Here is a 15969-nt window from a genome sequence, read left to right as displayed (position 1 = left end):
CCTATTAATAGTACTATCAGTCTCATTTCCCACTGTATAAAAGCATGAATTAAAGCACTGAGACTTCAAGAATCTTGTCTCAAATCATATATAGCAGACTTAACACTTATATCCAGAAATTAGGACTTCAAAGCCCACTAAACTCTTAGTCATAAAGTTACTTCCACTTAAAACTCATAGTATCTTGCAGAATTTCAACACAAACTGTTATCCAGAATAAGAAAACAAGGAATTTCTTAGATCTAATTCAATGCTTAAATTGTGATGTCTATCCTATTGATTTAAGCCTCAAGTGTGTATTCAAGTTACACTATATAATTAAGCAGATACAGAAATTCAAAGAGTCAAATTTTTAAAATTGAGTTCATTTGCTTTAGGTTTGGGGAGCCACATGTGGCAGTTCTCAGCGGCTGTTCAATGCTAGGTGCTTGGTGGTTCTCCCGGCGATGTTCAGCAACCATGTGGTGCAAGGGATAGAGACCAAGCAAAGCACAGCCCTTTGAGCTAACTGCTCAGCCCCCACTCCCCACAAGTGACTTTATTCTAAGGAAATGTACAGAAATCAGGATTTATTTTTCTAAATTCACATATAAATAGAATTAAAATTTGGATTTCTGATTATCCACATGATTTGGGATATTCTGAGGCCTGAATGTACCTTGCATTAGGTGTTTTTGTTTACCTGACAAAAATAGAAGTGGTTATCTTGAAGCCTTGGAATTACATATGGCTTTTTAAGGTATCATGTGTAGCTTTTGAATTCCATACAAAAATTTCTACTGTAAATTGTCTTGATGCCGTGTCTTTCAAAAGATATAACTTCGCTGAAATGTAGAGACACAAGAGGGAGCTCTAAATAAATAAGAGCAAAACAACAGTCTTGCAAAGTGTACAGTGCAAGCTACATTAGCATCTGACTGTTTGGACAGTGGTATATTGAATTAATTTAATATAATAGATTTCATAGGTGTGGAAAGTTACATGTTTGCAGTAGTTATGAAAACAGAGTAAATTTTATAGTCCTGGAGGGAACTCTTGTTATGCTAATTTTTAATTCCTGTGACCTTGGAAAATCACTTATGATATCTATCCTAAGTATAAATTTTTCCATCCATAAAAGGGAAACATAGTAGTACCCATGTTTTACAGTGTTGTGAGAATGAAATGAGATACAACAAGCAGAGTTTAGTATATTGTCTAAACCAATAAAGTGAAGAGCTTAAAAATAGTATGAACCCCATATAACTCATATTGTTTAAAGTATTCCTAATTTTTGTGCTCATTTAGAATGGTCACCATTGTGTTATGAGACTGGGATATTCATTTCTTATATGAGAATTTGATAAATTACTCACCTCCATCATTGTCCAAGTTGTCTCCACAAAGCATTTCCATGACAACATTGCAGCCTGTCCCACTCCAACCCACTTGACACACACAGTGCCAACCATTTTGATCCAGAGTGCATCGCCCATTTCCAAAGCAGAGTCCTGGGCAGCCATCTGAAATGACATTAGAGAGTAATAATTACAGAGACTTCAGAATCTGATTGGTGAACAGTGATGAGTTTGTCAGTAGAGAAACATCAAATCATCTAAGCTCCATTCAGATGAGATGCTGTATAAATGGAAGGGAATTTGATTGCTTAAAAAACCTTCCAAGGGCACTTTGCAGTTCCCAGTAATTTACAGTTGCTATTCCATAGAGACCCAATTAAGCATCATTAGTGTTAACCCCAATTCCCATCCTCTTGTTCAGATAGGCTAAAAACTATGATGGAGGAAAGAAATTTTTTGTTTATTTTTGAAAAATTTATTACCTCATAGTGGGTTTTCTTTCAAAAATTTAATGGAATCAAAGTAAAGAGAGAGTAAAGTGAAAATCATCTGCCACACAGGCAGGGTGGCTTGGAGGGGGGTATACTGGGGATCTTGGTGGTGGAACATGTGCACTGGTGAAGGGATGGGTGTTTGATCTTTGTATGACTGAGACTTAATCCTGAAAGCTTTGTAACTGTTCTCATTGTGATTCAATAAAAAATTACTATCTCATATCAATCAAAATTAGATGAATTATGCTATACCTAGTTATAACCAATAAGTTAGAAAAAGACATGTGCATGTGGAAAGAGCTCAGTGGGCAGATGAACAGAGACAGAAATTAATGACATACAACTTCTGGGCAGTTTTCTGGTAGCAACACTGAAAAAGATATGTATTTTGCTAGAGATAATCTAGTCAATATTCTTTTTATCATTTTTGTCTTTGAAAAAATTTCCAAAAAAAAGAGCAAAAAGAATGTTTTTATTTAAAAAGGATGTATAAGTTACCCAGTGTTCCTTCTAAATAGTTTTCTAAGGAACTCTAAACAGATCAAAGCAAGAGTAATCTTTTACATATAATCCTAGGCACCTTAATCTACATTACTATTAATAATAGGGTTTCATGTACATGATGTTCAAACACCACATCCTCCATCACAGTGTTCATCCTCAAACTTTCTCCCCTTCCTCTTCTCAGTTCTGTAGCGCAACCTTCAGACTGCTTCCTTTAGCTATTTGTTTTTCCCTACTGTACAAAATCTTTAAAATAAAAATACAAATTATTATTATATGGAAATATTATATTATATATAACCCTCAAGAAGTGTCATATGGACATATATAAGTCAGAGAAAGGAATATAACTAGTTCCATTCTTATGAATAAAGAGAAATTAGGAATATTTTGGGACATATTAAACCTTATAATGCTGAGGTAATACTAGAATATATTATATTTACATTATATTAATCAAATTAATTAGTCACTGTATCTCTGTGACTATCATTCAGTTGCTCATCGATTTGCTTGAGCAGGCACCAGTTAACGTCTCCATTGTGAGACTTGTTACTGTTTTTGGCCTATCAAATATGCTACGGGTAGCTTGCCAGGCTCTGCCATGTGGGCGAGATACTCTCGGTAGCTTGCCAGGCTCTCCAAGAGGGGTGGAGGAATTGAACCTGGGTCAGCTGCATGCAAGACAAACGCACTACCCGCTGTGCTATCGCTCCAGCCCATAGATTAATTAATACCACATAATATATTTTGATATATTTATATATAAGGTATATATCTTACTAGGTACCATAATTTTCAAAAGTGTTAATGCTAGGGCTTTACGTATAAAAAATTCCTGCACCACACCCTCCACCAGAGCATCATCTTCCTTCTACCTTTGTACCAATCACTCCCTCAACTAGGATATTTAACTGAAAAATGATTTCTATCTATATCAATGGATGACAGGGCAATAATAGGAAATAATTCTTCTACCTTATAATGATATTGAATACAGACTTAAAGAAAAACCTCTGATGTCTACCTAATCCAAATTCAATTAATAATTATATATTATTATGTACTATATAAATTAAAACACACATATACATACATACAACTCAGTGTAAAGACAAATTTTGTTCATTGATTTTTAGTTTAATTTTATATTTAAAAATTAACTGGAAACACATACACACACAGGCTCTTGATTTCTGGGCTGCATCCTGCTCAGGACTATCTCCTAGCTCTGTGGATAGGGATCACTCCTGGCTGGTCTTAGGAGACCATATGGGGTGCTGGGGATCAAACATGAACCAGCCTCTTGCAAGGCAAGCACCTTATCTTCTGTACTATTTATCTGGCCCTGGAATTTAGCTCTTAAAGCAGCTTTTCAACTTTGTACAGTATGACAAAATAAGATTTGATGCTGGGGAAACAAATTACTTACAAATATGTTATTGCATGCACTACACAATATCAAACTTATAAAGGGTTGCCAAAAATCTCATTGAGCCTTTTTATGCACATGTATATTTTTCATTGAAAATATTTTCTGTTATGAAACTAGTAGTGAGAAAAATCTTACCTCGGACAGCATCTAAATAGTGAGCTGAAAAAGGAGAAAAGGAAGAGTGATTAAATGAATTTCTGGGAGACCAAAGCTATACAACATATACTAATGGTTCACCATCTGTTGCCTGGGAGGAGAACAGCAAGCTATGAACGGCTGAAATGCCTGCAGCTCAAAAGTTGATACACTGGCCTGAGTAGTTTTTGAATAATATTTTCTGTGGGAAAGATATTAATGGTCTTCCTACAAGAAACTCTATTAGGCTTCTTTAAAAAGTCTCATATTTCATTAAAAGTATAAGAACTGAATTTTTACATTTGTAATAACTTTCATGAAAGAGCACTAACTTGAACTTCTTAGAGTTATCTTTAGAAGCAAGTTCTGGAGTAACCACCTTTGGTAACATTACAATATTTAAATCCTCTTATATGAAGGCAATAAACTTACTGTAGTGCAGGAATATAATTACTTAAGCTGTCTGAATCTCACTACTTAAAATATTTTTAATGAATTTTAAATATTTTCCACAGCTACAGAACAAGACATGCTATACCTTTAGTATAGTAGTAATTCAATTTATTAATATATGTTACACATATTATATATTACTTTGGCAGGATCCAAACCATTGTAATCAAATAATCTAAAAATGAAAGCAGTAGTAAAGTCTAGAGGGGAAAAAACACACAAACAATGCATTAGGTAGCAAGAGGTACATGCTTTCTTTTACTGTACATGTACTCATGGTACTCACAGTATTCATGAGTACTGTGTACATATAAAATTACCCTGAAACATGCAGTGATAAACTTTCAAGAGTTAACAATGGGAATCATACTTGTTTTTCTGCACATACAGGAAACCTCTGAATCAGATATGTATATATGTCAAGGGTTTTGATTATTTTTTTATAAAACAATGTGTTTTATAAATGAAACCTTCATTATGATTAGTGGTTTTAATAGCTAAAACACCCCACAATAGAATAATTATTACACAGGTTTTGTATACCACAGACTGTCTCTGCAGGCAACATCCTGAAAATTAATAAAACTGGTGACAAGGAATGAGAAAGGAAAGATTCCTTGGTACAAACTCTTTACATGACACAATAAACATTTTAATACATATTTTCTGTTAATGGCAGGTCAGGAGTGTCTTTCTCATATATATTAAAGAGAGCCCCTAATGACATGGAATGACTCCTGTAAAAGTAGTCTCATTTAATGAAATTGCCTCTAAGTGCTTCTGACCAAATGACCTGTTCTTTTCAAAGGAAAAATGGGCCATGAATGCTACCTTCACAACAAAAGCACTTCTCTTATTAACTAATGACACTTTATTCCAATGTATCATTTTTCATTTAAGTAGCTCAAAGCACTCTGAAGAAGAAAATAGAAGGAATACTGATGTAAGAAGAAAGAAAACACTGTAAGAAATAAGATATCAAAAACCAAGAAAATCTCCCAGTTAATGAAGCTTAAAGACCAACCTTCTACTTTTTATTCTCTAACCTTAATTTCTACAAAAATCTTGATGACTAACTCACTAGAATGCTTTTGATCCTTTAATGAATTCAATTAGTGTTTTAAAGCAGGCTTGTACGTACCAATTGTGCAGTGGTCACCCTCCCATCCAGGGCTACATTCACATTTTCCATCTTTGCATTGGCCATGCTCAGCGCAGTGAGAATGACAGGAGCGTTCTTCGCACGTTGGCCCCACCCAACCTTCTTCACATTGGCAAATTCCCCTGGAGCAGACTCCATGGCTACCACACTCCATGGTACAAAGCTCTGTGGGAGTTTCAAAACAAATATATTTGCATGATTTATTAAAAACAGAGTCTAGTCTTTCTAAAAAAACAATGAGTATGGTGTTAAACACATACAGAAGTATAAAGTTATACCTATGAAATATTGTTAGGTTATGTACATTATAGTATTGTTAATATTAGGTAGACTGTTAATACTTAGAGTATTATTAGTCAATGAAAAATTAATAAAATTAATGATAATAAGTTAGAAGTCTAGGGAGCTGACTCAAAGAGCACACATTATTGCATGCAGGAGGCCTGGGTTAGATCTGTAGCACCAGGTATCCAATGATCTCTGTTGGGCATGACCTTCCCACCAAAGGCACAGAATAATAAAAAGGTACAGTCAATACTCATATTTTAAATATATAAACAAAATGTCACAGGCTTTTGAGCATTTGTGTGAACATACTGAGAACTCTATTACAAAGGTAAATTGGTCACTACAAATAAAATAAAACTCTAAATCAAATTGATTTTAAGAAGTCTATAAAATTAAAACGGCATTCAAGGCTTAGATGTGAGTCAATGCCAAGCAAATGTCAAGAGAGTTTCACTAAAAATGCATTAATATCACGGATAATGTTGCAGGTATTTTATAATTTGCAAGAAATCAGTGAGAAAAAAAACCCACACAATAAAATAGTGGCTTAAAATAGTGGCTTAACTTCATTCAGAAAGGTTCTACAACTGGAAACTTTCTAATAAAATTTATAATATATGAAAGGTAAAGATGCCAATGAGGTTAATCAACTAGTTTCCCTGATCACACTAATAATATTTGCATTTATTTTAAGCATGTAAAATGAATCCTGGTTGATTAAAATGTACAGTCTTCTTATCTTGAAATGCCATTCAATATTTATCCAATATAATCAAGGTGTATAGTGGCTCTGCTGAGGTTTTCCCCTCTGTCCCTTTGACTTTGTTGAGAAATGTTGAATATTAATAATATCATAATAGTGAAGAAGCAAAATAAATATGTGACACATATTTTTGGCCAAATTCCTTTAGTGAAGAATGAGAAGGGATATACAAACTTATAGAAAGAACTCAATGAGTTTTTGGGTACAGTTGACCATGTATTTTTGAAGGAAAAAGAAGAGTGTTAAGAAGTCAAATAGTAGGGGCTGGATCAATAGTACAGTGGGCAGGGTCCCAAAACAAAACAAAAAACAAACAAAAAAGAAGCTAGATTTCCAATCTTTCAAGGTCTCAGATCTGAAACTGATTTATACATTGAGAGATATTGATGTATGAGATTTTATTACCCTATATTATAAATAATAGATATCTAGATATCTACTTGATATATGTATTTATTTATATATATTTAGGTAGTCCCAAGTTCTCAGAGGTCTGTGGGACACTCCCAGCTATTCTTGAAAAACCGAGCTGGATGGCTCAGTTAGGGTCCAAGCATATGGCGATTCCTGTTATTCTGGGGTGCTTAAGGACCACCAGGCCCACATCTGTCAATGATTGGGGAATTTTGCAGCACTGGAAATGGAACCTGGATAAGGTGCATGCAAATTATATGACTTAACCCATTTACTAAATCTCTTGCTCAGAATAGAGTTATTTTTAGAAGATAAGACTAATTCCTGATCAAACCATAGTGATGGATTTTATTACATTTGGATCAGCCTTTTTCACTAATTCACCCACAAGTATTTGAGGGTCAAGTTATGATAGAAAGAGTACTGGATTGTAAATAATGATTTGTTTGCATAAAACCCCTTAATTACTAACATGCCTTCTATTTTAAAATTTTTATTGAATCACCATGAGATAGTTACAATCACACAATAATCAAACACCCATCCCTCCACCAGTGAACATTCCCCACCACCAATATCCCTGGTATACCCTCCCTTTCCCATACTCCCCCTGCCTTCGTGGCAGACAATATTCCCCATACTCTCTCTCTACTTTTGGCCATTATGGCTTGCAACACAGACACTGAGAGGTCATAATAAGTGGAGACTAACATGCCTTCTTCTTTTTTAATTTAATTTATTTATTTTTTAAATTTATTTATTTTTAATTATTGAATCACCTTGAGGGTACAGTTACAGATTTATATATTTTTGTGCTCATGTTTCCCTCATACAAAGTTCGAGAACCCATCCCTTCACCAGTGCCCATTCTTCACCACCAGTAAATCCAGCATCCCTCCTACCCTCCCCAATCCCATCTCCCTTCACCCCACCCTGCCACTGTGGCAGGGTATTCCCTTTTGTTCGCTCTCTCTAATTAGGTGTTGTAGTTTGTAATAAAGGTGTTGAGTGGCCACTGTGTTCAGTCTCTAGTCTACATTCAGCCCGCATCACCCTTCCCCTGCATGGCCTCCGACTGTATTATACTTGGTGATCCCTTCTCTGAGTTGTCCTCTCCCCAGAATGTGAGGCCAGCCTCCAATCCATGGAGTCAACCTCCTGGTACTTATTTCTACTATTCTTGGGTGTTAGTCTCCTACTCTGTTATTCTATATTCCACAGATGAGTGCAATCTTTCTATGTCTGTCTCTCTCTGACTCATTTCACTTAGCAGACTAACATGCCTTCTTAATCTCCACTTGATTATATACATGATGATAGAATGATATTTATACTCTATAGGGCCACTGGTTGAATCTGAGTTATATTTTAGAGGTAGAACCAACAGAATTTCCTTAAGACTTAATATAGCAAATAAATGAAAGGGAAAAATTAAAATTTTGACTTAAACAAGGATTAGATAATGCTAGTTAAAAAGAAAGTAGAAAGGTTAAGGGAAGAACAAGGAGGAAGAGCAGATTAATTTTCAGATAAAGTACAGATAGATAACTAAAGACATAAATTAAGCAGCAGTATATGTAATATAACATGATATAGTTGGAGATGTAAAATAGGCAGTTATTGGAATATAGGTAGAATTTGATTGCATGGTGCTGGATGATATCCTGAAGGAATAAGAACAAGGAGTCTCAGAAATTACCTGAATTATTCGGTCATTGAACGATAAACTAAAAAAAAGAAATTTCAAAAGAGACTGGGAAAGAGCACACTGTAAGTGATAGCGGAAATCTAGGAGATAGTGGAAATCTAGGAGATAGTGGAATAATTAAAGAGGATACTTTTTCTTTTTTTTCCTTTTTTCAAAATTTTATTTAATCACCATGAGATAGTTACAAGCTTTCATGTTTGGGTTACAATCACACAACAATCAAGCACCCATTCCTCCACCAGTGCACATTCCCCACCACCAATATCCCTGGTATGCCCCCCCCATTTCCCACCCTCCCCCTAACCATGGCAGACAATATTCCCCATATTTTCTATCTACTTTTGGGAATTATGGTTTGCAACACAGACACTGATAGGTCATCATGTTTAGTCCATTATCTACTTTCAGCACACATCTCCCATCCCAATTCTTCCAGCTATCATTTTCTTAGTGATCCCTTCTCTGTTCCATCTGCCTTCTTCCCTCCGCTAATGAAGCAAGCTTCCAGCCATGGGGCAATCCTCCTGGTCATTGCATCTAGTTTAAGAGGACACTTTTTCAAGTAGAATAAAGTAGAATATTTATAATATTATGAAAAGTTAAATGAGATATCGACAGAGAAATGTTCATTGTCAACAAGGAAATTGTTGGTGACTTCAGACTTATAGAGTCCACTTATAGAGTGGACATTGTAAAGACAGATTGCAAGATACTCTCCATGTCTATCCACTTATAAGAAAATTTCATGATTTCATCTCTCTTAACAGCTGCATAGTATTCCATTGTGTAGGTGTACCAAAGCTTTTTTTAACCAGTCATCTATTCTCAGGCACTCGGGTTGTTTTCATATTTTGGCTATTGTGAACAATGCTGCAGTGAACATATAGGTGCAGATGTCATTTCTACTGTGCTTTTTTGTGCCCTCAGGATATATTCTCAGAAGTGGTATTGCAGGGTCATATTGAAGTTCAATTTCTAGTTTTTGAAAGAATATCCGTATTGTTTTCCAGAAAGGCTGGACCAGTCGGCATTCCCACCAAGAGTGATTGCCCACATCCATGACACATCCATGCACGTCCCCCCACATCCACATCAGCACTGGTTGCTTTTGTTCTTTGAATGTGTGCCAGTCTCTGTCGTGTGAAATGATATCTCATTGTTGTTTTGATTAGCATCTCCCTGATGATTAGCAACGTGGAGAATTTTTTCATGTGCCTTCTGGCCATTTGCATTTCTTTTTTGAGGAATCTTCTGTTAATTTCTTCTGCCCATATTTGATGGGGTTGGAGGTTTTTTTCTCGTACAATTCTACTAGTGCGTCTTGTATCCTGATATTAATCCCTTACCATATGGGTATTGGGTAAATATTCTTTCCCAATCTGTGGGCTCTTTCTGTATTTTGGTCACTGTTTCTTTTGAAGTGCAGAAGTTTTTTAGTTTGATGTAGTCCTATTTATTTATGTTTGTTTACACTTGCTTGGTCAGTGGTATTTCATCCTTAAATATGCTTTGATCATCAATGTCATGGAGGGTTCTGCCTACATTTTCTTATGTACCTTATGGGATATCATGCTAAGAGAAATGATTTAGAAAGAGAGGGACAAACATAGGAGGATTGAATTCATTTGTGGTGTATAAAATAACATAAGTCTGACACGCTAGGACAGTAGACACAAGAGTGAGGAAGATTGCTCTATAGTTGCACGTCTGGCTCACGAGCAGGGAGAGAAGGCAGCTGGAGTAGAGAAGAGATAACTAAGAAAATGATGGTTGGAGGGATTGGTCAGGATGGGAGATGTGTGCTGAAAGTAGATAAAGGACCAAACATGATAACCTCTCAGTATCTGTATTGCAAACCATAATGCCCCAAAGTAGAGAAAGAGTATGGGAGAAATTGTCTGCCATGGGAAATGGAGCGTATACTGGGGACATTGGTGGTGGGGAGTGTACAGTGATGGAGGGATGGGTGTTTGATCATTTTATGATTGTAACTCAAACATGAAAGCATGTATCTATATCTCACGGTGATTCAATAAAATAAAATAAAAAGACAGATTGCAGAGAGTGGAAGTGAGATTGTGAACGGAAAACTGTGTGAGGTCACAAGGTTGAAATAAAAGTCAAGGGCTCAGAGTATAATGGGGAACTTGGCATAATAAATAATAGCTCAAGTAGGTTAACCTTGAACCACGACTTAGTCTCCATATCTTGGTTTCAAGTCTGGTGGATAATCTGAATTTACAATTTCAGTTTTGTAGAGAATTTGAAATTGTAGTTCTGATGCACTTTGGCAGTCTCTCCTAAGGAGCTAAAAATGAACTTAAAGACCTTTCTAAGTTTACAGAGCTAAATTGGTCAAACTTAATTAAGTCAAAGCTGACTGAAATAATTAGAGACAATTTTTTTTGCATATAATATTTTAAAGAACCAGATATTTCAGTCAGAGCAGAAAATGTTATTCTAGTTTTTCCCTTAAATGTAATAGGACTTATGAAAATTAAATTCTAGAATCAAAATGTTAAACTGAATTCCACTCCTTTAAACCATCTCAATGTAAACTCTGAGAGACACTGGATACAATTATTTTTAAATTGTGTGTATTAGCTTGCAAGAAAGAGAATTCTCAAGTGCCAAAAAGCAAAACTGATGCTAAAAGTTAAAGAGTTTAGCATAAAAGTCAACCTTGTGGCAGTCTTGAGGGGTTATTAGACTCAGTAATGACTAGGGACTTGTGCAATTGTGTCCCAAAAGAGAAAATAAATCAGGTATTTGGCAAAATTAAGATGGGGAGTAGGATCAAAACTCTTTTACAAAGTAAGGGCCTTTGGAAGGGTGCAATTTCAGTGATATGGAGAGTAATAACTCCATCATCCACAAGTCCACAGAGACAGCAATATCGACAATAAAAAGCACAACAAAGTTGAGAATTAGAAAATATAATAAGGACTACTTAATAATGACAAATGAAATTTATTGCTTTGAATGTGATTTTTAAACATTTCTAATTTATTTTTTTTTGAACTTTTTAAGTCATTGTGTGATAGACAATTACAAAGCTGTTCATGATTGGATTTCCATCATATAGAATTCCAACACCCACCTCTGCACCAGTGTATATTTCCCAGCACCAGTGTCCCCAGGTTCCCTCCCATCAATCCTCATCCCCCACCCCCTACTTGCCTCTATGGCAGGCCCTTTTCTTCTATCTCTCTCTCTCCTCTAGGGCATTGTGGTTGGCAATGTTGATACTGAAAGTTTATCAAGAATATACCTTACCTACTTTTAACCCTCAGATATTGTTCATTATGATCATTCCCAGCTATTATTGTCATACTGGTCTCTTCCCTATCTTACCTATGCTCAGCCGCACACACAAATGTGGTTTGTTCCAACCACTGACCAGTCCTCCTAATCTCTGTTTTCCCTGGCCATGGATATTATTCTTCTACTATAAATTTTTGTATACCACAAATGAATACAGTAATTCTATATGTACCTTTTCTTCTGACTCATTTCACTCAGCATGATACTCTCCATGCCCATCATTTATAAAAAGGCAAAATTCATGACTTCATTTTTTTTCTGACAGTTGCATAGTATTGCAACATATACATGCGCCATAGTTTCTTTATATATTCGTCTGATCTTGGGCACACAGGTTGTTTCCAGATTCTGACTATGGTGAATAGTGCTGCAATTATTGTAGGAGTGCAGATAGTGTTTCTGCTATGTGAATATATTCCCAGGGTATATTCCCAGAAGTGGTATTGCTGGGTCAAATGGGAGCTCAATTTCTAGTTTTTTTGAGAAACATACATATTGTTTTCCAAAAAGGCTGGAGAAGTCAACGCTCCCACCACAGTGAAGGAGAGTCCCCTTATCTCCACATCCACACCAACACTGATTGCTTTTGTTCTTTTGGATGTGTGCCAGTCTCTGTAGTGTGAGATGATATCTCATTATTGTTTTGATCTGCACCTCCCTGATGATTAATGATGAAGAGCATTTTTTTTCATGTGCCTGTTGGCCATTCGGATTTCTTCTTTGAGAAAGTTTCTTTTAATTTAATTGCCCCCCTTTTATGGGATTGGATGTTTTCTTCTTGTAGAGTTCAACCAGTGCCTTGCATATCTTTGGTATTAACCCTTTTATCAGAAGGGTATTGGAAAAATATCCTTTCCCATTGTGTAAGCTTTCTTTGTATCCTGGTCGCTGGGTTTGTTTTTTCTTTCTTGAGTCACAGAAGCTTCTTAGTTTAAGATAGTCCCATTTGTTTATATTTGCTTTCGCTTGCTTGGTCAGTGGGGTTTCATCTTTGAAGATACCTCTAGCTTCAATGTCATGGAGGGTTTTGCTGACCTTGTCTTCAGTGTACCTTATGGATTCTGGTCTGATGTTTAGGTCTTTAATCCGTTTTGATCTGACTTTTGTGCATGGTGTTAGGTAGAGGTCTGAGTCCATATTTTGCATATAGCTGTCCACTTTTGACAGTACCATTTGTTAAATGGAATTTCCTTGCTCCACTTTATTTTATTTTGCTCCCTTATCAAAGATTAGATAATATTTGAGTGTGTGTATGAGGATATTCAACCCGATTTCATTGGTCTGCAGATCTCTCTTTGTTCCAATACCATGATGTTTTAATTATTACTGCTTTGTAGTACAGATTGATATTAGGGAAGGTGATACTTCCCATCATTTTTTCCACAAGAATTTTCCACATGGAATTCAAGGGGATTTATTGTTCCATATGAATTTCAGAATTGTTTAATCAATTTCTTTGAAGAATGTCATGGGTATCCCTATAGGGATAACATTGAATTTGTATAATGCTTTGAGAATATTGCCGTTTTAAAAATGTTAATTCTCCTAATCCATGAGAAAGGAATGTGTTTCCATTTTCTCATGACCGATTATATTTCTTGAAGTATGGTTTTGTAGTTTTCTTTCTATAGGTCCTTTACCTCTTTAGTAAAGCTGATTCCAAGGTATTTGATTTTCTGAGTCATGATTCTGAACAGGTTTTTTTAAATAGCACTTTATTCTCTCTCATTATTTGCATATAAGAGAGTCATGGACTTTGGGGTATTGATTTTATAGCCTGCGATTTTCTATACAAATCTATTGCTTTTAGAAGCTTTTTAGTAAAGGCTTTAGGTCTCTCTAAGTATAGTATCATGTCCTCTGCAAATAGTGATATTTTTATTTCTTTTTTGATATCTGATATTTTCATCATATTCTTCCCTAATTGCTGTGGCAAGTACTTCCAGTACGATATTGATTAGAATTGGTGAGATTTATCATCCTTGTCTTGTCCCTGATCTTAAAGGGAAAGTTTTTAGTTATTCCCCATTGAGAATAATATTTGCCATGAACATGAGCTAGATGGATTTGGCTATATTGAGTTAAGTTCCTTCAATTCTCATTTTTTGAGAGTTTTCATCATAAACAGGTTCTGGATCTTGTCAAATGCTTTCTTTATGTCTATTGATATGATGATCTGGTTTTTATATTTTCTTTATTGACATGATGTATTACGTTGGTTGACTTGCAAATGTTAAACCATCCTTGCATCCCTGTGATGAATCCCACTTGGTCATGGTATATGATCTTTTTGATGAGTAGTTGTATCTATTTGCTAATATTTTGTTGAGGATCTTTATATCTATGTTCATCAGGGATATCGGCCTGTAATTTTCTTTTTTTGTGGTGTCTCTGTCTGTTTTTGATATTAGGGTTATATATGCCTCCAAAAAAACTGGGAGTGTTTCTGTCTCTTCACTTTCCTGGAAAAGCTTGAAAAGGATTGGCAATAGGTCCTCTTTAAATGTTTGGAATAATTCACTAGTTAATCCACCTGGACATGTTTTTGTTTAGGGGAAGACTTTTGATTATTGTTTCAATTTCCTTGATAGTGATATGTCTATTCAGGTATTACAAATCTTCTTGGTTTAGTTGTGGTAGTTTATAAGAATACAGGCATTTATCCATTTCTTCTAAGTTCTTTTATATCGTGGCATATAGCCATTAAAATAATCTTTGGTGATTTTTGAATTTCTTTGGGTTTTGTTGTGATGTCCCCTTTTTCATTTGTGATTTAGTTTATTAGGGTTCTCTCTCTTACTTTGTGAGTCTTGCTAGTGGTTTATCAATCTTGTTTATTTTTCCAAAGAATTAACTCTTGGTTTCATTAATCTTTTGGATTGTTTTTGGGAATTCAGCTCCTTTTTATCTGCTTTAAGTTTTATTATTTCTTTCCTCCTGCCTGGTTTGGGCTCCTTTTGTTGGTCCTTTTCTAAGACCAACTGTGAAGTCAAGTTATTTATGCGGGCCCTTTCTTCCTTCCTGAGAAATGCTTGCAGAGCTATAAATTTCCCCTTTAACACTGCTTTAGCTGTGTCCCACAAGTTATGGTAACTCATGTCTTTATTCTCATTTGTTTCCAGGTATCTTTTGATTTCTTCCTTGATTTCTGCCCTGACCCACTCTTGTTTAACATTGAGTTGTTTAATTTCCAGGTGTTTGATTTGAATCTCCGAGTCTGTGTGTGATTAACTTCTAACTTCAGTGTATTGTGGTCTGAAAATAACGTTTATACAATTTCTATCTTCTTGATTCTATTGGGGTATGTTTTGTGGTCCAGCATGTGGTCTATCTTGGAAAATTTTTTGTGTGAACTGTAAAAGAATGTGTATTTGGTTTTTTGGGGGATGAAAATCCCTGTACACACCTATTAGCCCTCTGTCTTCCATTTCTTCCTTCAAAGCCAGTACTTCCTTGATGAGTTTTAGTCTTGTTGATCTATCAAGAGGTGATAAGGCAGTGATGATGTCTCTGACTACTATTGTGTTGTTACCAATGTCCTCCTTGAAGTCTATTGGCAGTTGCTTTATGTATTTTGCTGGCTCCCCATTGGGTGTGTATATGTTTATGTGTATGTTTAGGAGTGTGATTTATTCATGATGTACATATCCCTTGATTATTAAAAATGGCCTTTGCTGTTTCTTCTACACTTTTTTTCAGTTTGAAATCTATGTTGTTGGGATATTGTTATGGCTACCTGAACTTTTTGAGGGAGTTGTTTGCTTGAAGGATTATTTTCCATCCTTTGACTTTGAGTCTGTGTTTGCTCTTACTCTTCAGATGTGTTTCTTGTAGGCAGGAAACATTACATTTAGTTTTTTAGTCCATTTTGCCACTCTGTGTCTCTTAACTGGTGCATTTAGACCATATACATTGAGAGAGATTATTGTCATGGGTTTTTGTGCCATCTTTC

At 35.5% G+C, this 15969-nt stretch overlaps 1 protein-coding gene across 1 annotated transcript in view; it reads right to left on the bottom strand.

Moving 5' to 3' along the window:
* Positions 1-15969, bottom strand: part of TENM1 (teneurin transmembrane protein 1) — a 1051200-nt gene that overhangs the window by 236466 nt on the left and 798765 nt on the right. The window contains exons 14-16 of the mRNA XM_004606346.2: positions 5500-5685; positions 3906-3929; positions 1356-1502 (exon numbers count right to left, since the gene is read on the bottom strand). Of these exons, the coding sequence (XP_004606403.2) occupies positions 1356-1502; positions 3906-3929; positions 5500-5685 (357 nt within the window). The remainder of the gene's footprint in view (positions 1-1355; positions 1503-3905; positions 3930-5499; positions 5686-15969) is intronic.

This window comes from Sorex araneus, chromosome X (genome assembly GCF_027595985.1).
Source record: "Sorex araneus isolate mSorAra2 chromosome X, mSorAra2.pri, whole genome shotgun sequence".
Taxonomy (NCBI): domain Eukaryota; kingdom Metazoa; phylum Chordata; class Mammalia; order Eulipotyphla; family Soricidae; genus Sorex; species Sorex araneus.
The sequence above is the reverse complement of the archived record's forward strand: the minus strand, read 5'-3'. Positions and strand labels throughout refer to the sequence as shown.